General features: G+C 42.2%; 1 protein-coding gene across 1 annotated transcript in view; it reads left to right on the forward strand.

Annotated features, from left to right (window-relative positions):
- LOC121624302 (guanine nucleotide exchange factor VAV3) overlaps positions 1 to 25,208 on the forward strand; it is an 89,661-nt gene that overhangs the window by 29,002 nt on the left and 35,451 nt on the right. The window contains exons 3-14 of the mRNA XM_041961959.1: positions 9,347 to 9,405; positions 9,538 to 9,603; positions 13,666 to 13,774; positions 14,892 to 14,993; positions 16,391 to 16,459; positions 16,868 to 16,971; positions 17,327 to 17,426; positions 17,788 to 17,883; positions 21,946 to 22,014; positions 22,729 to 22,815; positions 22,908 to 22,993; positions 23,638 to 23,770. Coding sequence (XP_041817893.1) covers positions 9,347 to 9,405; positions 9,538 to 9,603; positions 13,666 to 13,774; positions 14,892 to 14,993; positions 16,391 to 16,459; positions 16,868 to 16,971; positions 17,327 to 17,426; positions 17,788 to 17,883; positions 21,946 to 22,014; positions 22,729 to 22,815; positions 22,908 to 22,993; positions 23,638 to 23,770 — 1,080 coding nt within the window. The remainder of the gene's footprint in view (positions 1 to 9,346; positions 9,406 to 9,537; positions 9,604 to 13,665; positions 13,775 to 14,891; positions 14,994 to 16,390; positions 16,460 to 16,867; positions 16,972 to 17,326; positions 17,427 to 17,787; positions 17,884 to 21,945; positions 22,015 to 22,728; positions 22,816 to 22,907; positions 22,994 to 23,637; positions 23,771 to 25,208) is intronic.

Raw genomic sequence — 25,208 nt, forward strand, 5'->3', positions numbered from 1 at the left:
GGGAGCCGACATGTTGCATCCAAATGTTTGTATAGTTCTGTTATATATGGTATGTAATATTTTTAGGAACTGCGAGACGCCTATCCCATACATCTCAGTATTCAGTAGATGGTAGTAAAGTTCAGCAGTGACAGTACGACACCTCCATGTCACAGTCCACATTCACAGGTATCAGTCAACCTCTGGGGTGGTTGACACATGTAGCTGCTCATACAGACTCCATACAGAAAGCACACACACTAAGGTGTTTCTGTGGAAACGTAAAAACACGCATATCATGCAGCTAATTAGGCTCTTACTCACATCCAAATGTTAAATTTGAATAGTTTTGGAAGTATATTCAGTCATATAAAGCGGATGCACGTGCAGGTTTGATATCATAGAAGAGTTAACCTTCCAGTTCAGTGAAGGATTTGCCCGTAGCTTCCTTATTTCCTCTCACTGATGCCATGCCGTAGAGCAGTAAATGCCCATAACAGATTCCCATGTTTGCTTGTCCCCTCTCGTGAATGACGAGGTCCCACAGGGTGAGACAGGGCCCGCTAGAACTGAAGTGTAGGGGTCCATAACTGACAGCAGGATCAAAGGCTCCGGGAAAAAAAAAAAAAAATCCTGAGGAATGTGCATATGGATTTTCACTGACCGCCTTAGGACATGGTTTACAATGCAGACAACCCACTCAAACTTGCTCTTCACACTTGGTTATGGTCTAGTTGAGTCTTTCAAGTCTTGGTCCCCCAGATGAGCCTACGAGGAGCAGAAATCAGTATCCTGATAACTTCACTTGACTGGTTGTCTGACGGACTCTTCAAAACAGCTTATATTTTTGCCTGAAGTGCCCCTCAGGGTACTTTTTCCCCGTTTCCCCGATTCATTTCATCCTCAGTTAACTGCAGGATAGTGTTTCAGCGGTGAGGGAATGAGATTGTCATGTCAGCGTGATGAAACAATGGAGATTGTGTTGTAGATTGGTTTGGGAGTGGGCGGAGAGATGAGGTTATGTCTTTAGCACGGCTTCCACAGTCGATTCAATGGTAATAACAGCAGTGAATACAATAGCGAGAAGCTCTGGGATGCGTCATGCTAACCGTGAGTGGATTCTCCTCAGTAATCAGCGGGCTGAGCCGAAGGAAAAAAATCATCTTATATCAGTTATGATGAGACGATGCTGAAGTTCTCATGAGCCACATGCACAGATGTGCTCTCTGAGTTGCAAACAGCTGCGTTTCACTGCGTGAACAGTATTGTTTAATGAATGAAAATCAATAATCCCACAGTTACTCTTTCATCATCATATCGTGCTATAGTTTGGCATAACTACATGGAGAGACTGGTCTGCAGCTTAATCAGCAGCTCCTTTGCATTTTCTCCTAGTTTCTGTCATCTCTGAGCTCCTGGAGCACATCGTAAACTGTCCTTGGACTCCGTTTACTGTCAACTGCACTGAATCTTTTTGAAGGCCATCTGGAATCGAGCTGCCTGTGGTGATTTTACACTTGAAGATCACTTTGATTGTCACACTGCACTCGTTGTGTGAAAATAGCTGTATGATATCCTGTGTACTCCTGAGGTCTGAGTAGGTAACCCTGGTGATGTCATAGTGATGTCATCAGGCTTATCTTGGGGGCTTGAGGCTTCAGATTTTGACTTTGAAAGATGTAGGCAGGTCCAGGGCAAGGAGGGGCTGACCAAAGACTACTGAATTGCATTATGGGAATTGTAGGATCCGGAGTCTTTTTCCACTAGGCACTTAAAGTCTGGACATCTCTGCCTCTGCTTCTTTGAGTTTGACCTTTTTGATGGAAAACAACTAACTAAATCAGACATGTCAAACTCATTCCATAAAGGGCCGTGTGGCTGCAGGTTTTCGTTCCAACCAAGGAGGAGCACACCAGGCTGGAATCAGTTAATCAGCTGATCTCAGTCTTCAGCTGATAACTAAGGATCCCTTGATGTAGATTGGTTGGCCTGGTGTGCTCCTCCTTGGTTGGAACAAAAACCTGCAGCCACACGGCCCTTTATGGAATCAGTTTGACATGCCTGCACTAAATATATTTTTAATGAATCGATCGGTCCATAGGTGAAATCAAACAGTACGAAGCCTAAACACATCCAGTTTATTCTCACGTAAGAAAGAAAAGACACAAATCTGTTTATTTGAGATTCATTAATTAATCAACAAATGGTGTTAGCTCACTTCTCTTTGTAATATGTACTGCTGAGTTACTGGAGGACCCCCTATAAAAGCTGCCTATTTTTGGTAAAAATCCACAAAAAATATAGTCCATAGTGGCACCATAATTTTGGGTTGGCACAAATGATGCATTATGTTGGCCCTCTGACACCCACAGTGGTTATTTCTTATTTCGCTGTATAGATAGTTGTGTGGGTGTTTTTCTTACCTGAGCAGCGGAGTCTGTGTTCATTTGTGTGCTGGCACAGGAGGCCAGGTGGTCAGTTAGGAGCAGCATGCTGATTCAGACAGTGTGAAATTCAGCTGCAGTTACCTCACCTGTCAGCAAAGTGAGGATTTGGCAGATGAGATTTGTTTGTGCATCAAGGCCTCGCGCTGCGTGGGAACATCAGCGTGCTCGCGCAGCGTTTGTCTCTGTGTGTGAGAACCATACAAATGTGCGACCACTTGGCTGATATGCTCCCTTATTAATTGGAACACAACGCATTCAGGGAGCGCGAGGAGTGAAGGACTGCTGCTTCGAGTGCTGGGATGGCGTGAATGTGTGCACGACTGTGTGTGTCCTGAGGGGTCGAGTCCGTGGAAGTTGACGTGATTTACCTGGACAGCAATGATGGCCTTGCTTTTGACCTTCTGCTGTTGAAGGGGAGTTGTTCAGGGAGGAGATAGAAGATAATGAAGCTTGCACTGCTGTTAACTTTCCTTCCAGTGGAGCACATAACTGAACTGAACTAAAGCTGAGGAGATGGCGTAAGAGTGTGACTAAGCGGGGGGGGGGGGGGGGGTTGATTATTAGGAAGCTCAGCAGCTGGAAGTGTTGAGTCACTGGATGCTGGCAGCTATAGTTTATTGTTGTAATTTTATACTTTGGGCCAGAAAAACTCTTACTCATGGTCCAGTTATCAGACAGCAGGTAGTTTGTGACACATTCTGATGTCGTGATTTCTAGATATGCAGCGAAGACTGCACTGTCAGAACCCCCCCATAGGCGCAAGCCAGCCATGCTTGGTGAATATATGCGTCTGTGCTGCCAATAGTTTAACATCAGTACTGCAGGGACGATGCACGATAAATGTACATTTCAATACTTGAATTCTGATGCATCATACAGAGATATAGCTAATGCTAATCCTCGTCCTCTGTCCCTGAGCAGGTGAACAATCCCCATGTTGAGGGGATGGCACCGCCGCCCCTCGTTGAGGGTCCTTGTAGTCCTGCGTTTTCTCCGAGCAGAGCTTAGTGGAATACTTTCTGAGGCCAAAACTGTGGGAGATTTTATGTGTGTGTGTGTCAGAGAACAATATGACATTTCTGAGGCTCAACAGCTCGGCTTTGGTGCATCTCATAGTGATGGTGGTTTTATAGATGTGGCAGAGGGCTTCAGGGTGATTGTGCTTGGATTGGTTTGCGGTGCCACAGGCCAGGTGAGAGGTGATTATGAAGCGTAATGATCGCTACAGCTGAATTTTTAATGTTTCCGGCTGATTTGTTTTGATGAGAATTCTGTAAAAGGCTCTTCAGTAGGCATGTTATGGCTACATACATTATACAATACTGGGGATTTAACAGTTCGCCATCTCCATCATCTCTCTGGCTATCTCCAGGTACGGGTGCAGTGGTGAAGGTGCATTTTCAGATTCAGCTGGCTTAGCGTGGATATGGTCTGAGGTGCACTGCCTTGTAGGAGGTTCTGCTGCCTTTGCAATATGCATGATGATAGAATTAACGCAAGTGAAGCCGTGTTTGATGAGGAGAGCGATGGACTAAATGATGCAGGCGACGAAGACTGAGGAGAAAAGGCAAACGTGTGTCGTATTCCAATCAGCTGCACGTCTCCGTATCCAAACACGCTAATTATGTATCATGGCCGCTAATGAGCCGTGGCACTGATTGCCAAACATTAGCCAGTCTCTCTCTCCGAGCCAATCGGCCTTTTATTGGCTCCTTTCTGTGTGGGTTGAATTTTGTACGCCGGCTGCATCTGTCACGCAGACACGCTCGCAAACACGTGTGTTCATGTATGTGTGCACAAATAATAATAGTCAGTGTCACGCGCAGCAACAGATCCACAGGAAGCAAGCTTAAATCAGTCAGTACACACTCTGTGACACACACCCACACACATCTTATACCAGCACGCCTTGTGTTCACTCGCTTCATGGTGTGTTTTTCTGTAAATGTTTCTTCTTTAATGGCAGTGATTTAACATCCATTGTTGTTTGTCACCAGACACAATAACAGAGATGGAGAGGAGGCTGTTAAATATTCAAACAGCCTTTATTTTTCACTGTTTTAACGGCAAAACATTTGATGCAGAAAGTGTGAGAGAAGAGCCTTTCCCCTCAGAATACAGCCACGATTTTAATGATTTGCTCTCCTGTTTTTCATAAATGTTTTATCAAGCACGGCATTAAGATGTCAGTGGACATTTTGAAAAAAAAAAAACTTCCGTTGTTTGATGTGCATTTGCAATGAAAAGACAGGACATCGACAGATGAGGATTTTCAATAGTGTCGTCCTTTGAAGGTGTCTTTGTCGAGCAGGGGTGTTCAGTTTCTCCACTGGTGCAGCGAGGACTTTCTTTTAGGTTAAACAAAATGGAACACCCTTGAATTTCCCCCCCCCTTAACCTCATCCTCTTAGACAGTCTGAGGTCTTCGTGCAGAAAACCACTCCAGATTTTAAATCCACTGTTCCACAGACGGTATGCTGATTGTGAGGACGCTCCGGGACAGGAGGAAGCACAGCGCAGCCGGTTGGGAAAATCCCCTGAAATAAAGCTGCCGATGATGGTGACGCTATCTGAAGGTGTTTTCACACCTGCTACGTTAGTGTGGTCGGATCAACCCCCCCGAGTGTTTCCCTCCTGGTTTATCTCGTGACGGTGAGAAAACCCTAAAGCAAACAGCTGATCCCTGGTCAGGCTTTCATGTGGATTCTAGGAGTGGTGGCGGAGAGATGCAGTGATCAGACATTTGGAGGCTGACTTAGTTAATAATAATAATAAAAATAAAGTCACACCTGTGAAATGATGCAGAGACACAGCTAACTTATGCTGACCTGCAGTGGGGCCTGGCCTTTGCAACAAAATCATCTTTTTACAGCAACTGTTATTGAGTTATTGTTGGCAAAATAGTCACAATTGTAGTTCCAAATGACAATATTTCTTTTCATTTAGGATTTACAAACCTCCCCTAACAAGGTATTAAAGCTAAGTGACTGTTTGTCACGTTGACACTGCAGTTCAGTTTGTTTTCCTGTGAAACACTGCAGTCAAGCACCATTTTCAGCACTGATTCAGGATCTGCAAGTGGGTAGGTGACCTCAATTACTATAAACAGGAATTAAGTGTTCTTTTTATTGGCTTGGAACGCAAGGACTGTAAAATAAAAACTATATTGCCATCTGTATGTGTTTCACCAGATTACCTAACTGATCTCTATTTTTAGTCTGCAATCAGAAATTTAGAGGAAAAAGAAAAAAGGGAAAGAAAAGAAAAGAAAAGAAAAGAGCCACAGGAAGGAGGAGTTAAAGCAGCGAGCAGCAAACTGGGACAGAAAGCTGGGCTGTGTGTGAAACCAATAAAGCTGTTGGCATGTTCTACATCTAAAATGCATCACCCATTTTCTGGAGGTGCCCTCTACCATGAGAGGTGCTGAAGGACGCCTCAGGATGAGTGAAGAGGAGGTGATCGGTGGCTTTGCATGCCTGCAGCAGATATTAGAAACTGTCTGTGTTTGCTCCGTGTTGACTGATTCATTAGTATTCATCTTACTGTGAAAGCAGCGAACCTGTCATCCGTGTTTGTAGACCCATTTGAAATCAGTGGCATTGTGGTGTGAGACCACTGAGCGTATGATTGCACGTTGACTGTAAATTTAGAAGCCTGAGTGAACATTTTATGTACAGCGTATCAGCGCAGCGTTTAAGTGTTCTGTCGTGTGATTACTGTGTCAAAGCTGTTTCCACTTACCAAAGTGAAAAATGATGATGATATAAAACGAGATGGCTGTAATTTTTGACGTGAACGTGCAGCGTCTGTCAATGCAGGAATAAATGCAGCGTAAATGAAATTCACTGGAACCAGACAGATTGCTACTGACATGCACCAGCATGCAAGCACATACACACACACACACAAACACACACATCGCTTTTGGGGACATTAGAGAGAATTCCATTCATTTTGCAGAGATATAACCAGTACCTGTCCAACCATAACCTTCACCCTTAACACAAGTGTTCATCCTAAAATGTAATAATTTACATTATGGGAACTAGTGTTTTGTCCCCAAGAAAGGTGAGTCCCCACAATGTGACTGTGAAATCATGTCATGCACACACACACACACTGACACACATGTGCACACATTCATGTTTCCATCATTTTTGGGGACATTACATAGACTTACATTCATTTCCCGGAGACTTACCCTGACCATAGCCACTACTTGCCCAAGTCTTCACCCTGAAATCCATGAAATTATGTTTTTGTCCCACAATGTGACTGCACACACACATGCACGCGCGCGCACACACACAGTGTACCCATCTCCCTTTCATCCGGGCGGACACAGCTCCCATCCTGCTTTAATTGCTGTGGTGTGAATCATTAGATCCAGCGGTGCTGCTGTGGTCAGACAGCACAGGTTTAATAACCACCATCAAAGGGCCAGCCCCCCCTGCATCACCGCCCACCTGCCACGCGGCTGCTGAGCCCGTGGCCTCTGCTTTATGCGCACACACTGGACACCAGATCTAAAGCAGGGTCTTGGAGCTTTTTAAGTTTGACTTCATCGTTACTCTGTGTAGCTTTACAGAACAGATACTGTACTGGTCTTGCACTGGAGTACTTGTGACTGCTGAATCATGATGTATTTTTACAATCTTGCATAATGCAACTCTAAAAACAGTAATAATCATTATGTTTTTGCTTTTGCTTCAGCTAAAATGAAACATACCATATTGCTTCTTGGAATTTAAACCTCTCATTTCCTTTGTGGACAGTTTCTTGACATTTCTATAATTAGCTGTACCACTGCTGATGGTTGTATCACTTGTGAGTCTTCAGAAAGTCTTCTTGGCTGTGTGCAGATGGTCAGTTTTAGTGCGAATGTGAGTGACTCATGTAGTCAGCGAAGCCAAAAAGCACAACTATACACAAGTCGTCTCCTGAAAATCGCCTGCCAGCTAAAACTGGAAAGGCTCCAAAGCTCTGTTCGGCACGCGGTGGATCTTCAGCTTTTGGACATGTTGTACCTGCCAGCTGGCCTCTGGATGTCATGCCCTTCATTCATTATTGGAGCGAGAACTCTGTCCACTCTGTCTGATAACTGCGTGAGGATTAATAACTGGAATGAGGAGGACTCTCTTTGAATTTTGGAGTATGCGCTCAGGAACGTGTCTGCATTCATACCCGTCTGTGTTTGGATTGCCACGCCGACCATGAACGTGTTTGTAAGCACATGCTGTAGAGTTGGTTGAGCATTGTCTAATCCCCGGATTAATGTAATGCAAAGAGATGGAATGCACAAATCACAAATAGTCCCAAAGTGTTTACAATTCTACTCAAAACTGCCTAAAGTGTGTGTTTCTCATCCCCCCTCCCTTGCTGAAGGGCACACTGACAGCAGAGGTTGTCGGCCCTCCAGGCTGCTGCTCCAGGACTGCAGTCTGTGCTGAGCTCATGCTTTTGTCAGTGAATTATTATGGGAAGATTCTCATTTGTTAGATTGACTTAATGTATAGAAATGCAGGTCTGGAGCACTGGTGCACCGCTGCTGCTGCGCTGCCACAGACGCAGCTCTGCACGGCTGCTCACCGCTAACGGATTTCCCTTTGAGCAGAGCTACAACCAACGAACGCAGCTTGAGTTTGTGTTTCGCGGTGTTAATACTGCCCCGCCGCCTCCGATGCATCTTAATGTTTGAGATGGGAAAATGCTTCGTCCGTGTCAGATTGTGACTGATTTCTGAAATGCCCGTCAGTGTCATCCACCTTCTGTTTGATGGATGTGATCCAGTTTGATTGATTGCCTATGTGCACTTGATTAACACTCGTGTGCTTATCTGTTAAGGATCCTTAAATCAGAGAGCCCTCTGGTTAAAAACAATCAATACTGATACTGAAAACAGCTAAAGTCCATTAATCTTCAACATCCTACAGTGGACAAACATACATTTTACACCTGGAACACGCAACATGTTACATTACTCGTCTCAGTGGAGCACCAGTCTTTATTCTGGTTACTGGTGGGGGAAGGGAAGGGCCAGTTGTGTGATCAGTATTGATCTGTGAGAGCTTATGCTCCAGGCCAAATGTATCTACGCTGCATCTGTGATGTGTGTGTGTGTGTGAATGCGAGCGTGCAGGCGTGTTTTTATCGGCATGTCGTGTTATGTCAGTGGTCGGATGGCCCACGAAAAGAGGTCTGCGGGCCGTTTGCCAGCTTGCGAATGAGCGTGAATGAGCAGAGCTCATAATAAAGACTCAGATAATAAAGCTGTGTCGTTCGTTCAGCAGGTGAGTTCTGCTGTGATTATCAGTCGAGCAGGTCACACACACACACACACGCAGGGTCAAGGGCACTGGCAGGACTGAGCACAGCGGCGTGAAATTACATGTCATACTAATAGCAATCATGTCAGCCCACAAGAGCACACGCTTAACTTCACAGCACGATCAATTACTGATCAGGTCATGTGACTGCGCTCTGCTCCTGCGGTGGTGCTAACTGATGACTGTATGAGCAGTGAGTCGCAACATTATCCCTCTCTCATCCAACACCTCTCTCATTGCTCTCTCATTATTCTAAACATATGTGAATGAGGTTATGATTTTAGGTGCAGCTCAACATAAAATTTGCCACGTAGAGACATGAAATGAAAGTTATATTATCATGTATATATACAACCTCTGTCTCAGAGTGTAAATTAGCTTGAGCTCACTTACAGTACGGATCAGTAGCGGTGTTGGAGTGTTGGAGAATACTGCCCTCATGTGTGTCCTTTGAGCATTGCAGCTGCATGAGAGCACCAGGACCCAAACAACAAATGTATGAGTCACGGATCTCCATCTTTCCCTCCAGGCACTGTGTGCTTTTTAGAAAGTAAATAATATTAATAAAATAACACATCCTTATTTCCATTGCAGGTGATGGATGCTCTATCCAAACTGTCCCACACAGTGATCGCACAGCAGACTGGAATCAGGTACAACACACACACGTTTATTATATACAATTATTATTTTTTTAGGAGCAATGTGATTATATTTTTATTGTATATTTATATATATATATGATTTTAAGCCTAATACAGAAGCTTTCTGTTTTCCCCTCAAAGGCCATTTCCATCTGAGGAGAGTGTTGAAGATGAAGATATCTACAACCACCTGGAGGACCTTATAGAGTATGTGCTTCCTCTCCTCTCCTCTCATTTCACCTTTCCCTTCTACATGCTTGTGAGGATTTTCAACTTCATTCCAATTTGTCGACTTGGTCTCTCGTTTCCCTACGCTTATAAATAACAGGCTGTTGTGGGCGCGGGACAACATTTGTTCCCTGGGTGTTGACTGGAAGGCAGCCACATCCTCTAAGGCTTTCAGCATGAGCTTCCCAGACTCTTTTTGTAGTTAACAACAAGTCGTGTGAGCTTGTGGCTTGATCATTTTTAAGGCCTTGCACTTAACACACGATGACAGCTAACCTACTTATGATTGATGTTTTCAACAATCTTATTCTGTAGTAACTTTATCAAAACAGCAAATAAGGCGTTTTTTACTTTTGAAAGGGAACAAGGAACAAAATCATAACATTGCATAACCCACCTACACTGCACACAGGACTCGTGGCACAATGCCTTGCAAAGCCCTTTACCTAAATGCAATCCAGCAATAAAAACTGAATGTGAAAGATGTTTAGAGGCCTGACTGTGGGTGGGTTCATATGGATTTTGAAGAATATATAGTTGGAAATATTTTGGCATTTTAGCTGTCAGTTGCCAATTGCACATATTTTTGCCAATATTTTTCCTTTCACCATTTTTCGTATTCATAGGATGCTCTTATCAAAACATGAGTCTAACTTCCTAGACCTCATCATAAACCATTTATAAATATGGAAAATTATCGGATATTTTTTAGTCTTTTTTGAAAGACAGCGCTACCTTAACTTGTGTGGTAATGTAAGTGGGTGAAGGCAGATAATCGTTCAGTAAAAGTGCTGCAGGGAAGCCTTCCACTGACACGGTGCTCTGGTCTATGCTTAGCGCTGACAGCTCCTGGAGTTGGAAGCAGACCACTAGACAGCAGCGACAGAGAAAAACAGCAGCCTGACAGCAGCCAGCGGTGGATGGGAGGTGGAAGTGGCAGCCTGGATCACACCGAACAGAGCCATGTTCTGCTCTCAACTCCCATCTGCTCAGCTGCTATCAAACAGGCACAGCATGTACAGAAAAACACACACAGACGCAGAGACGTACTCGTTCACCCAACAGGAGCCTTCAGTATCACCTTTTTCTACTTTACACACCAGAGGGAAATGACCCTGGTTAGTTGTTTTTTGTGGTGTATTTACATGGACTGTTGTGTTACTGTAAAATGTCATTAGTTATAGTTAATAGTTGCTTCTCAAAGAAGTAACTGAATTAGTTAAGTAATTACTGCGCATAAGAGTAATTAGGTACTCAGGAAAGTAACTTGAACCTTACTTAAATGTCTACTTCAACTGTCTTATTAATGCACACATAGCTAGGTTATTTTAGTGTTGCTTTAGCACAGTGTGGACCAACACACTGTCAAATTTTGTCCGTCATTGTGCCCAATGTTACTGTAGCAATAGACGTTATTAATACTCCCGACCACCAGAGGGCAGCTATGAGTCTTTCTACCTGTAGGCTACACTTGTATTGTCTTGGTTAGACCACAGACATACATAAATAGACGCCGCATTGAGCACTGAATCATATGTTGACGTCACCGCCACATTGGATGTGGCAAAAGCAAACAGTCGGTGTGTTGGTGTGTGCCGTGGTAGCTTTGTGACTGATGTGTTACCCACATCATTTGATCAGAGCTACCACTTGCTCACAGTTAAAAACAAAGGAGGACTGATGACTCCTTCTGTGGGCGCAGTAAAGGTGGTCAGATCAGCTGAGAGGTTTATTTGCCAGTCAGTGTCAGGGCAAGCTGTCAAAGTGGCCTTGATCTGTCAGTTTGTCTGGGCTGAGATTGGCTCTGAGGATGTGTTTTTTTCTGTTCGGGCACGTTCAAGATACACAGTTTGGGATTGACATCCACCACTTTGTGCTGTTGTCACTAGTTATGTCTGTCTTCCACAAACGGAGGCTGCACCACATTGCCAAACTGAACACTGAACTCTGAACAGTTGCAGAGTGGCAACACATGGAAAAAGCTGTGCAAGACCATTCTTTTCCAAGGTTTTTAGCTTAGAAACACACACACACACACACATATACACACACACACACACACACACAGAGTAGTTGCATAGATGTATGTATGTATGTATGTATATATATAATATGTATATACAATATGTGTGTGTGTATGTGTGTTCATCAATCACTGAATATCAAAATGATTCATGAAAATCAGTTAAATGTAAACATTCATGCTCTTTATTCAGAAAACCCAGCTGTCACATTTACATTTCAGGATCTGGTTATCATAAACACAGATGTTTAATATAAAAATTTCAATATTTATTATCACAATAACAGTGTTACCTACATTGGTAGCAGTAAATCTCATAAAATCACCAGAAAAATACTGTTGGTTTGGTGCTTATCTATGTCCTAAACACAAAAGGAGTAAACATTTCTAATCATCATATTAAAAGTTACATACGTTGTTTTTGATGCATATTTGTCTTCCAAATATATTAGTGTGTGTGAATGGGTAGATAAAACATATTAACTTAAATCACTTTGTAGAAAGGCCCTTCGTAAAGTTCGGTCCACTTCCTTGCATTAGTTTACAGGCAGATCTGCCTCATCCAACATGGCGGACACACTGACGTTTCGCAGCAACGGGCCAACCCACTTGATGAGGCATCTACATTTATATGTCTATGGGTTAGACAGTAGGATTTTGTAAAGAAAAGCAGGATGCTGGATGGACAAGCTGCTAAGTTAAGTTAAAGTTTTTTCACTATTTTCACATTTGACAAAAGTAATGAGGAACAAGGACATTTAAATTTCAGTCACTGTTACAGACAAACAAGTGGAATTACAGTACAGCATTACTTTAACAGTGGTTACATGTAGCTAGTACTTATAAAAGTATATATATATAACATTACAACAAGATAAGATAAAATAAAACTTTATTCATCCCCTGCTGGGGAAATTAGGGCGTTGCAGACAGCAAGCAATAGCAGGAATAGCGGAGAGAATAAAAAATGCAAAATAAATTTTGACTATATAAATACCAATGACTAAATATGCAACATGATGTCACTGCACAGAGAAAAACAAAGATACAGAAGTGTGTCATGTGACAGAAGCACAACTCATTTGTACTATACTAGGGTAACCCTGACCCCTAACCCTAACAGTCAAGCGCAGTTTTATATGATGGCAGGTTGTGTCAAAAGACATTTGATTGGATGAATGAATGTATGAAAATACTGTCATTGTATAACGCATATAACTATATATACAAGCATACTTGTACACAGTTATTTGTTGCTACTTGTTTTTTCTATGCAAATAAAAATTATAGTCTCTGCAATTTTTGCACCTAATATTAATGTAATTTCATCAATCTTCACACAGCTGGAAGACCAACCTATATATCATTTAAATGAACTAACCATTGAGGGCTTCACTATCACTCCACATCTCTCAGTTCAGCGGATAAGTTGCCTTGAACATATGGATCATTTGGCTGTCCAGAGGCATCCTGTCAGGCTTGTGTGTACGGGTGTATGCAGACCCAGTCCATGCATAAGCCTCACCCTCACCTCACCCTAATATCCCTGCACTCTTACAAGTCTAATTCCTTTACATGCACCCTGTAGAGGTCCCTCTTTGACAGGTCTGTCCTCATGTTTCTTTCCTCTCGAGGACTTTTGGTCCTAAGACACATATATAAAAAGGACAAGAACACACAAGCACTGAGACATGTCACGCTAGCCCAGCTGCTGAGGTACAGTAATTGGCTCAGATGTGAGCAGTCAGAACAGGCCTGTGGCGTTAAAGTCTTTGCGTGCATGTGTGTGTGTGTGTCTGAGCCACTTTCACAGCCATGGATTAAGTGTTGTTCCTGACTAACATGATTGGTAGTATAGTATTTAAATCCACTCCCGTAAAAACCAGAACTGTGTGTGTTTTTGTGTGACCCTTTCATGTGGTTGTCATGAGGAGTAAAAAGCCACTCGCAGTAAAACTCAAACAGCAGTGTGATGCAATGCAATGTCAGTACTCTGTATTTTATTGTGTGTGCTGCAGTGAGAAGGGGGTGGAGGATGAGGAGGATCTGTATGACTGCGTGTATGACGATGAAGATGGAGGAGAGATCTATGAGGACCTGATGAAGACAGAAGCCATCCCTCCTCCGGTCAGTCCTGCTCTCTTTAACTTCACTCACATCATTACCACGCCTCATTGATGAAGGTTTACTCTGTTAGTGACACGGCACATTGAGTCACCATCTGTTTTAAAGAAATAGTTTGACATTTCAAGAAATAAGCTTATTTCTTGATGGAGGCGGTTAAGACAATTGATACCACTCTCATATGTGTACACTAACTAAATATGAAGCTACAGCCAGGAGCTGATTAGCTTAGCCTAGCATAAAGGCTGGAAGCTAGCACGACTCTGTGCAAACGCAACAAAGACTGCTTACTAGCACCTCCAAAGCTCACTAATGAACAAAATACGATAGCCTGCATCTTGTTTGTCTAATCTGTACTAAGCTGAAGTGTGAAAATGACACACGGTGGTTTCACGGATGGTTATGTGGGACTATTTCTTGCCCGGGCGCAGTGACTTCCTGGAGTCCATCAACCAATGGAGGTAAAAATGGAAATAAAACTGCCACTTGTAGTTTTTCATCTTCAGTTTTTTTGTAGTTTAAACAAACAAGATATAACGTGTTAATTAGTCATCTTTCAGCGTGCTAGTAGGTTTATACCTTTGGACAAACCAGGCTAGCTTTTTCCCCAAAGCTAATCAGCTGTTGGCTCTCATTAGCATACACAGTATCTCCGCTAAATCTGAGAACTGAAGTCTAGAAAATGATGTCTTGTTGCTTTTTCTGGGCTGCTGGTGTGTGAAATTACTTTGCGGAGCTTTAGGGTACAACACGATTGTTATATTACTTTTACTATGACTTTACATTGTATTTAGTAAAACTGTACAAAAAGAAAGAAAGCAGCATCAACCTTGATGCTCAAACTGTCCGTCTACCTTCAATGAAATGACATTTAAGCTTTTTTTTCATATCATTCACTCTGTAGTATTCCACATTTGATATTTTTCTGCATTCAGCCTTATACATGCTTTGTTAAGTAAAAACTGATGGTACCTATCTACTCTGTCATAATTGGCATCTAGTCTAGCTCGCATGTGTGAATCTCTGACCTTGCTCAAAGGGTTGTACAGACTACATCTGGTTGAAGACAGTGCTGACACATAGTAACAGTGTGTGTGTGTGTGTGTGTGTGTGTGTTTAGGCGTTCCAGAAGCAGGCAGAGACTGACATCAGGAGCTGCTGTTTAACAGAGATCAAGCAGACGGAGGAGAAATACACTGAGACCCTGGAGTCTATAGAGAAGGTAATGACTGACAGGGCTTTATCATATTGCTTTATAATGACTCAAAGTACAAGGCTTTATCCTGGGCATTTATACTCATTCTTTTTCTTCTTATAGTGCACACATGAGATGTTGAGAATACAAATGTGTGTGTGCTGTTATCCACTGATGCTGCAGGAGTTTAGATTTTACGTGTAAGAAGAAAGTCACAAGTGTGTGGCAAAGTATGTGGGTAAATTAGTTGTTAAAGCTTACAAATAATGTTACTTAGATCTGTGCTTCCAGAAATGTCCAGGTGATGACCCCCTAGAATAAAGCAGTGTCTGCATGTGACCCCAGTTTACCTGAATTGATTTTCTCCTTTGTCAGATTGTTTAAATATAATAACTGTTAGAGACCCGAAGAAGCAAAACCATTTAGTGTTTCACATGGAAAAATGGCAAAAAAGTAGAGAAAGAAAGAAAGGAATCTAAATAAGAGTAGCAGGATTCTTTTTCCTTTTCTCTATCACATTAATTAGCACACACTTCCTCAGTTTTAAGAACTACTTAAGACTACAAATCAAACTTTTATTTTCCCACAAATGTCTGACATAATCTGAACTGTTCTTCGTTCTCTGTGTTCTCCAAGAGGCCACGCTCAACTACAGTGCATCAAAAATGAAAGTAAAGTTAACTTTCTTAAGGTGGAAATAGTCCCACTCCACTGATTTTATGCAGTTAAAGGGTGACAAGAGCACCAAAAATCAATTTAGCCTCCTTATCACTTGCAACGTGTGAAACTGACTGTAATGACCTGTTTTGGGGGCATAATGGAAAAACATAATAAGTTTTCTAACGAATGTGTACTCCAGGAGTGAAATGAGTGAAAGAATATGTTTTAGTTTTTTTAAATTAGCGTTGGGTAATGACTAATCCCAGCACTGCTTAGAGCAAACTGCACCTAAAGACCAGAACTGTGAGAAAAGCCCTTTTGTGGTGGACATTTTCCACCTTACCCTGCACTTTTGCAGGACCGTGGGAGGCCTGCCGTCTCTTACCCCCCAGCCACAGCTACTTGTCTTCTCCCTTTTGTGCACGTTCACGTCTGGAAAAAGACCTTGCCAGATTTCCCAGCGGAGAATCTCAGTAGATGACTTTCAATATGAAGTGGATGGTGGAGTTCAGTTGGTGCTCTCGCCCGCTCCTTTGAGATGTAGAGGGGACTATACGGAGGGAGTTTTCTGAGAGGAAATCATTAAATTGCAAACTCTGAAAATGAGATTATTGTCGTGACCCTGACAGTCCTCCTTGTTTTTGCTGACTGCAGCTCTTTGCAACCTGGCCCCATAATGTAATAGCGTCTCGCAAAATGACTTTCCCACTCTCACTCCAGAGAGGACGAGCTTCATTCCCTTGTATTCTCTCTCTCTGCTGCAGCACTTTATGACGCCCCTCACCATGTTTTTATCCATGGCCGAGATGGAAAAGATGTTTGTGAATATCCCGGTAAGTCATTCTCTTTACTTTATACCTTATAGTCTAACAATCCTGCTGGGTGGTCAACTTGGAGTCACAAAATTCGTTATTGCAGGGCCTTTTTCACTGACGACATTTTGCCAAGCACAGGCGTGAATGATCAAATTAATCATAAATGAATTCCACACTTTCAATCAGATGATCTTCAATATGGCTTTTTAAAAAAACAAAAAAAAAACAAAAACTGTTTACGCAGCATTAAATGTGTATTAAATACACTGAAAATGGTAACAGGACTACGAGAGTCTACAGCCATGCTAGCGGTGCTTTTATGCTTGTATGCATTAGGCAGACTTTTAGGAGCTTTGAGCTAATGCTATCATCTGCATGCTAAAATGCTTACATGGTCAGTGCTAGATCTTTGCTGTTGTGTTTCAGGAACTGGTTAAAGTTCACAAATGTTTACTGCTGGAAATCCAAGACTCAGTCCACCACAGAAGTGCCCAGAACCTTTACCAGATCTTCATCACTTTCAAAGAGAGGTAGACTATGAACTTTCTAACCTCCTCTTCTTCCTGTATTCTGTACGCAAGCTCTTAAGATTTCTGTAAAACGAGACAACACAAGAAACTTTTGAACAGTTGCTACAGGTCATCAAGCAATGACAGGTTTCTTTGTACTGTGTGTTCACATTAAGACTGATTTGGAAGAGGGCTATTTGTTTCTGATTAGCTGCATCCAGTTCAGGATTATGTTTTGTTATTAGTTATTAAGTAGGTCTTAACTCCACTTACATCTGAGATTGAAGTGGCCTTTTAGGTCTTACATACTGTTTTCAGAAAAGTTTAGCTACCTTGGTGTCCTCTCTAGTCCTCTTGCTGTGTCTTCATGTCCCAGGTTGTTGATCTATGGGAAATACTGCAGCCATGTGGAAACAGCCATCGCCACCCTCGACTACATCTGCAAAGACAGAGAGGACGTACGCATGAAGCTCGAGGTAAAACGTTTGTAGTGTCAGTAAGTCATCGTTTCATGAGCTCATTTCTCAGCATCTCAGAACGGTCAGAGAATGCCCTCAAGTGTACACCTGGGGCATTGCAGGTGATGACACCTCGGCAGACAGCATGAAATAGCGCTGAGTTTTTTTATTAAGCTCTAAGAGTTTCCTCCTTTAGACTCCTCCTTTAGAAAGTTAAACCAAGCTCTGTTGTTTTTAATTGAAAGCCCCTGGAAATCGTATGGGATTCACAGGATAAACACTGCATACTCCCTGACTAGTTTTCTTCATTGGCTGCATATATACATGTGTAATTTCTAAGATAATCTTCTGACATCTTTTCTTTGTTGTCTTCTCACAGGAATGTTCAAAGAGAGCTAACTACGGCAAATTCACACTGAGGGATCTGCTAGTGGTTCCTATGCAGCGAGTCTTGAAGTATCACCTCCTCCTGCAGGTACAGCACTCCAGCCTGTACTCTACTATTTCTGTTCTGCTGTTTTCATAAAGTTGGTATGTCATCATGATGTAAAGCCACAGCCTTCCAATTAGTGCTGTAACTGTTGGAAACCAGGTAGGTCGGATAGGTTTGGTTTTCTTTTTTTCTGCATGAGTGTTCCAAACCCTCTGAAGTTCATCTTTTCATCTGTGAACACGTGAAGCCTGCTGTATTTATAGTAGCACAACTGTATGTATAATACAGAATATTTTCTTTTCTTACATTCTTCAGTTGATTTCATTTTATTATATTTAAAAGATTTGTGCATTTTTGTGGGCATGTCTGTCATTTTCCTTGGTTTTCTAGCATCTTTATATTTTGTAAAAGTGACAAAATGATAAATCAGACTTGTAGCTGCATGTTTGTTTGTGCAGAAAAAAGGACAGCATAGAACAAAAATGAATGCATAGAAGGTCTGCAAACACAGCTGATATGTTAACATCCCACACTGGTCAACTAGCATTAAAAATGACCAAATAGATTCATTTCACACATGTTGGGCCCCATTCATCAGCATCACTTGCCTACACGTGTAACACAAACCAATGTACTGTACATACATTTACATTGTCACCCACATAATATCCTGCCCCTACTGCTGGTGGCATCAGTGCCTGCCTCCATACTTCAGCTGTACAATAGACACACCAAAAGACCACCACTACAACAGCTGACATTTCTAAATATCAGTAGTATTTATTTATTATTGTATTTTTTTGTTTCATGTATCATTATTGCCGTTATTTTTAATTCTCTCCCATACACACACAATCATACACAAAAACACTTGTGCCATTAACAGATTTCCTCTAAAACACTGCTATTACATTAATTTAATTATTTCATCCTTGATTGTATAGTTTTATATACAGTATGTATCATGTCACGGTTTCTTTCTCTGTTTTCCATGTCTGTCCTTGCACATTTCTTTCTATCACTGTTGTAAAGTCACTCTATAAAGTCACTAGCTGCTTTTGTTTTTGCACTAAAAAAAGAAGAAGTAAATATTAGATAAATATAGATGTGCTGATGTTATCATCTCCTTGTTTGCCTTCGTGTTCTTGGTGAAAACAGAATCGAGCATGTGGCAGTGTCACTTCCATTATGTCCTATTACCTTCTCAACGACCTCTGACCCTCCTTAACTTTGTCAAAGAGGAATGGAAATGAAACCAAGCAGAATACAAAGTAGTTAAAATTAGCTCCACCTCGACCAGCTGCAGCCTTAAAATGCTGCACACATGGTAACACATGTAATGTGACACTTTGAAAGTAGTAATGAATACTTTTACTTTTCATACTGTAAGTATATGTAATAATACTTCTGCTTTTCACTCAAGTAAACATTTGAAAGCAGGACTTTTACTTACAATAACCCATTTTGTTCTTTCCTTTAAGTGAAGGAGCTCAGGACCACTGTGCATCGCGCCTATGTAATAAGCTCTCTTCACTTTTCTACTACTACGTATTTCCAGCAGAAGTCTTCCAGGTGTAAAGTCTTCCGTCACTGTCATTGTAAAAGATCAAAGTTGGACAGAAGCTTCAAATTTAAAATCTTCATTGACTTTACAGTGGACTGTCAGTGAGTGACAGGGCCCCATCCGGGACATTTTGATTCATCAGGCTCCATCATTGCCAATCAGACTTTATGTGCAGCAGGGCTCGCAGCCACTAGGTGGTGCTGTTGATCGTGTTTCCCTCTCCTCCCCTGCTTCGTCCTTGAGGCTCTGACGCTCCTCTCTCATCTATTTCTGCGGCTGCTTCATGACGCTCAGTCTGAAATGACCCGCAAATAATTGTCATCTGATCGAGACAATGAAGAGTGAGGCGAGAGAAAGTGAAGTGAGGGCTGAAAGAGAGAGCAGACAAACAACTAAAGAGAGGCAGACAGAGAGGTGAAGTATTTTTGAAGTGGTGACAATCTGAATTTGCAGCTGGAGTGAGGCTGTGGAAACTCAGGACATAGTCAGCATAGTAACATGTGACTGCAAATGGAGACGTTTAGACTTTTTAATGGTCCAAAAGATCTCATCGTTTTTTAATTGATTGCATATAAGAGGCCTGTCTATGATGACACGTATGTGTGTGAGCACGGCCTATCCTTTTAGTCTAATGCACACACTGCACACTTGAGTCAAAGAGGTTGAAGGTGTACATGTGCGTTTGCTGTGCAGAGAGAAGCAGCAGTGTTTCTCCTGGTGAAAAGATGGATGTCTGCGTGGGTGTGGAGGTGACAGGTGACTCTTCCTGCTCCACTCGGCTGGTCATCCACAGGGAGAGATTATGCAGTGTGTGTTATTCGACTGATTTTTTTTGTTAATTGTGTATGCTAATGTTGAACCTCGGAGGAGAAACGAGTGCAGGATGGTGTGATTTAGGAGGTTATATGCAAGCAAAAAAAGGCAAAAAAAAAGGTTTGGAATCTTAAAAGCAGCTGAACACTTACTTGTCAGATTTGATTACCACTGAATGTACATGGCTGCCGCTCTTTGGAATTTTCAGTGGATAACTTCAAGCTGTGCGATATTTCGTTTCAGGCCAACAATGTTAGAGTTGCTCGGGATGAATTGGCCATTTGTTGGAGATGAAAAAGATGAAACATTCCAACTTGAACGTTTGAGCTGCCAAGGATAAAGAAACGAGGCGTCAGACAAGAGCCTGGAAACCTCTGTGGGCTCGACTTTTCAACCACAATTTGTTAAAATTAAAAAACAAAAGAAAACAAAGAACTAGGTTTTGAAATTACCGTCTGGAAATTTGCTTGTGTAAGTCCAAGTGCACAACAATGAGCATTCAATATTAGTTCAATATTACAATTAGCCATTCAGTTGCGTATACTATTTTAATTAACTTTCTTTGCTGTCAGTATGTATTGCTTTTTGTTGCCTGTGACTCTCTACAGGTATGGTAGATGCATTTAATACAGGTGTGACAGCTCATATTTCCTTCCCACATGAATGACAGATATGTTGTCTGTAGTTTCTCACCTTTTTCTTGTTACATTGAGTCAGAAATGAGCTGAGCCTATACCAGGGGCTTTCAAGAAAAAGCCCTGCTGAAGTCTCTCTGAAACCTTAATCTCACCCCCTCATGTTTGCATGCAACACAAATGACCCACCAAAAGGAATAAAGACCTGTAGGAATAAAGAGATTGTGTTGTGTCAACATGGGCTGAGATCCCCGCTGAACAGCCGGACAATAGTCGGCTCCGCTGCATAAAGCCTCCGCTGGGTTACTTTCCCACATGGTGACAGCCAGAATCTGTACAACTAATGTCTTGTCACTTCCCTTCGCTCCCTGAGTTCCTCTCTCTTCTGCTTCTTTCTTTCTCTCTTTTATTGTCATCAGTCTTTCTCTCCTTCGCCCCCGCCGAACACACCGCGACTCGATTCCCTCAATGAGTCCGTCATGTACGGTCTATCATTGCGACCACTCCCTTCCTCTGTATCTCTGTGGAGGTGTGGAGGTGGGAGCGAGCCTTGATAAATGGGACTCTGCCGTCTTGCTACTGATAATAATGCCCAGGTCGAGCTTGACTGACAACAGGGATTTGAGCAGTGCCATGCAGACATATATATCTCCCTTAGCGGCTCACTGTGTGTGTGTGTGTGTGTGTGTGTGTGTGTGTGTGTGTGTGTGTGTGTGTGTGTGTGTGGACACAGTTTGTATGGGCCTGTGTGAGAGACATGCATGGCATCCTTCCTTATCCTCCACTGCTGAGGTCTAGATGTCTTGTTTACGCTGCAGCCAGGCGCTGGCAAGCAATTTCAGATACACACTTGCACACACACGCCTGCAATAGATGAGTGCACACATACACACACACACACACACAATATCTGATTTATTTCAGAACAGGGTTCTTTTCACAGTAACCGTTTTCATTTTATATCAAGAGCCAAGGCATTACGCTCTCATGTGTGGCTGGAGTGTATGTATCCTGTGATTTTTTGAAAGAGGCGTTGTCGTAGGACTCTTGCCGACTTATATTTTGTGTGTGTGATTTGTTTCTGTCCAACAGGAGCTGGTGAAACACACTCATGACGCCACCGACAAGAGTAATCTGCGGATGGCATTGGACGCCATGAAGGTACAGCATCAGTTTATCCAGTTTATTTTATTTCCACACACACTTATCTCAGCATGCGCCGAGTGGAAGGTCCATCCCAGAGCTACATTCACGCTCGCTCTTCCAGCATGAACCGTTTAGAGTGCACAGTTCACATTTTTCCCTTTGGTGTCAAGTCTTTTAAACTGAATATTCACGAATAAATTAGCAAGAATAAAAAAAAAAGAACCTTCTTTGTTATTATGTATGAAGACTGGGACTACGTGGGTGTCATTTCATCAAATAATTATAAATTTGTGCTGAATAATATTTTCCCTCTACCTAGTGCCATGTTGCAATGAAAGCTTGCGTTGGCTTCATGTCTGAAAAGAGACTTTCATGTCTGATATTGAAGATATTGCACTTCATTGCAAGTCATCGCATGTCCACAACTTTTGACTACACATAAATAAATGAATCTTCCAGTGAATGCAGCATTTATAAGTCCTGCTCATTTTGTAACCCTCAAAGGCTGTTCAAAAGCTGAGAGTCCCGTCCTTTTTCAAGTCAAGTGTATTTGTATAGGCCAATATCAAATACAGTGCCTTATTGGAGTTTACGAGCCGCATCTGCAGTGGTTAGATTTGAGGATGGAAAAAACAGCATGAAGGGAAAGAACGAGGATTTGGTGAAAGCTACATCTTAAATGAAACAAAATTCAAAAGAGATGCTGTGTTGTTTTCTGTTTGTGTGCAGGACTTGGCTCAGTACGTTAATGAAGTCAAGAGGGACAATGAGACGTTGCGAGAAATAGATCAGTATCAGAAATCCATCGAAAACCTGGTAAGCCACCCGTTTTTTCCAGATGCCGAGAAGCTGATCTCGGCCTCGCAGCACTTTGGAAGTACATGACAAACCCGTGTGTTTTTCCGTAGAATCAGCCTCTGAGTAACTACGGGAGACCCAAAGGTGACGGGGAGGTACGGGTGGCCTCGGTGGACAAACGAGCCAAACAGGACAGGTGAGATGTGAGGCTGACACGCTGGTTGGCTGAAACACTGACTGACAGGCTGCGGCTTCATGAGAATCAGGTGTTGTGGTTGGAAAAGTGCCAGAGAATACACAACTTTAAGACGACATGCTGTTAGAAACGAAGTCTGTGTGTCCTGTAAGTGAAGAACAAAATCAAGTGAATAGTTGCTGCTGAATTACCATCAATAAATACATGATGCATGTCACGTTTTTGGCATTTAGCTGATGCTTGTGTCATGAAGGACAACCCACCAGTAATACATTTTTTTTTGTCTCACCAGCAGACTAAACTCTTGTGGGTCAAGTACAATGCTACCTTAACTTACTAACTTAGATTGTTAGTCTTCTTCTTTAGGGGGGTTAGGGTTAGGATGATTCACCTACCATGATGAACTGTCTGCTGTATGTTAAACTAACAGACAAGCTGAGTTTGAGCTTGTGGCGCTCCATATCTGTAAGGCCATCACAGGAATTGAAGAGGCGCCCAGTCATACCTTTTTTAAAGTCAATTTTTAGGTAACAAAGGTATTTAGTTGTGACCACACAGATATCCAGGCAATAGCAGGGTAATAGTGAATAATAAATCCAATTTCCTTTACTATCATGACGTCATAAATAATTACCGGGCCGCAGGCACATCTTCCTTTTCGATGCAGCGGTGATCGTGTGCAAGCGTCGAGGAGACAACTATGAGATGAAAGAAGTGATCGACCTGCACCTCTTCAAGATCACCAACAACCCCACGTCGGACAAGGAGAACCGAAAGGTCAGCACACTCACGGTTCAGGTTTCTATTGAGCCTCAGCCCTGTCCCCATCCTAAAGGAGCTGACTCTCGGCTATCTCCGACCAGAGAGTTGGATGTGATGCATGCAAGTTGGAGGAATTCTTTTAGAACCGGTTTAAGCATCAACTTTTTTTTTTTTACCTTGACAAGAATACAGATGTGCGGCAGAGTGATTTCAGTTTTGACATCAATCACCATGACTGACTTTTTTCTCTCCACACATTTTAACCTTATAAAGCGCAGGTGCGACAGACAACATTAGCGACGGCTCTGTTTCCTTGGTAACGCAGAATCTTCATAGACATGGCGCTGTTATATTTAGCTGTCACTAAGGCATCGATTACAGCCACAATTAACTAATGTTATTAGTTACACCTGTGTAAATCTCCACCTCAAGACAGGTCTAGTGTTTGAGTGATTATCAGCAGTCATGGTGTAGAGAGAGCTGTATTACAAACAGGAAAAGTCAGGAAACATAACACGTGTGGGAATATATTTACAGCCGCATCATTGAGATTTATAGATGGATTAAATTATAGAAATGGATTCCAGCACAGTATTTAATCAGAAAAATAACAAAACTACTCATTAGGTCACTGATCTGGTATAATTTTATTACGGAAATGTCATGATCCGTGCTTGCCACGTCTGATTTATGTTGAAGGTTTTCTTTGGTGTGTTTTTGTCACGTCATGTTTTATTTTGAAGGTTCATGTTATGTTTCTTCGTTTGCTTTACTTCCTGTGTTTTCCCGCCCTTGTGATTGTCTGATGTGTTTCACCTGTGTTTCATTAGTGGTCCTTCCTTGTGTATTTAAGTCGTGTCTTCCCCCCAGTCTTTGTCAGGTTGTTGTCTACGTTACCCGCCATTGCCTGAGAACCCTTGTCTTTGACATATGCCCAGTAGTAAGTGTTTTCCTTTGTGTTGTCTTTGTTCATGTCCGTGCCATGTTTCATATGAGTGTTTCCTTGGTTTGTCTTTGTTCTTGTCTTTGCTGCGTTCTTGCGGATGTTTGTCAGCGTCTTTAGTGTTGTCTATGTTCACTAGCCTTGCCACAGTCCATGTAGGTCTGTTTCTAGTCTTGTCTCTGTCTCTAGCCATGTCACAGTCCATGTAAGTGTTTTCTAGAACAGGTCTATGTTTCCTTCCCATGCCATGTCTCTTGTTAGAGTTCTCCATAGTACCTAGTGTGTTTCATGTGTTATTGAATGTTATAGTTTTTCCCTGAACCCTTTAGCCATGTTTCTTGTGTTTGAGTTGTCTTTGTCCATCAGCTGTGCCATGTCCTTTGTAGTTGTTCAGTGTTTCCCTGTGATGTCTTCGTTTCCTGCCTTAAGCCTGTCTGTCCTTGTGGGTGTTTATCATTGTTCCCTGTGTTTTGGATTTTGGTTTCCTTTAGGTTAATAAATTTTATTATT

Source organism: Chelmon rostratus, chromosome 20 (genome assembly GCF_017976325.1).
Source record: "Chelmon rostratus isolate fCheRos1 chromosome 20, fCheRos1.pri, whole genome shotgun sequence".
Classification (NCBI taxonomy): domain Eukaryota; kingdom Metazoa; phylum Chordata; class Actinopteri; order Chaetodontiformes; family Chaetodontidae; genus Chelmon; species Chelmon rostratus.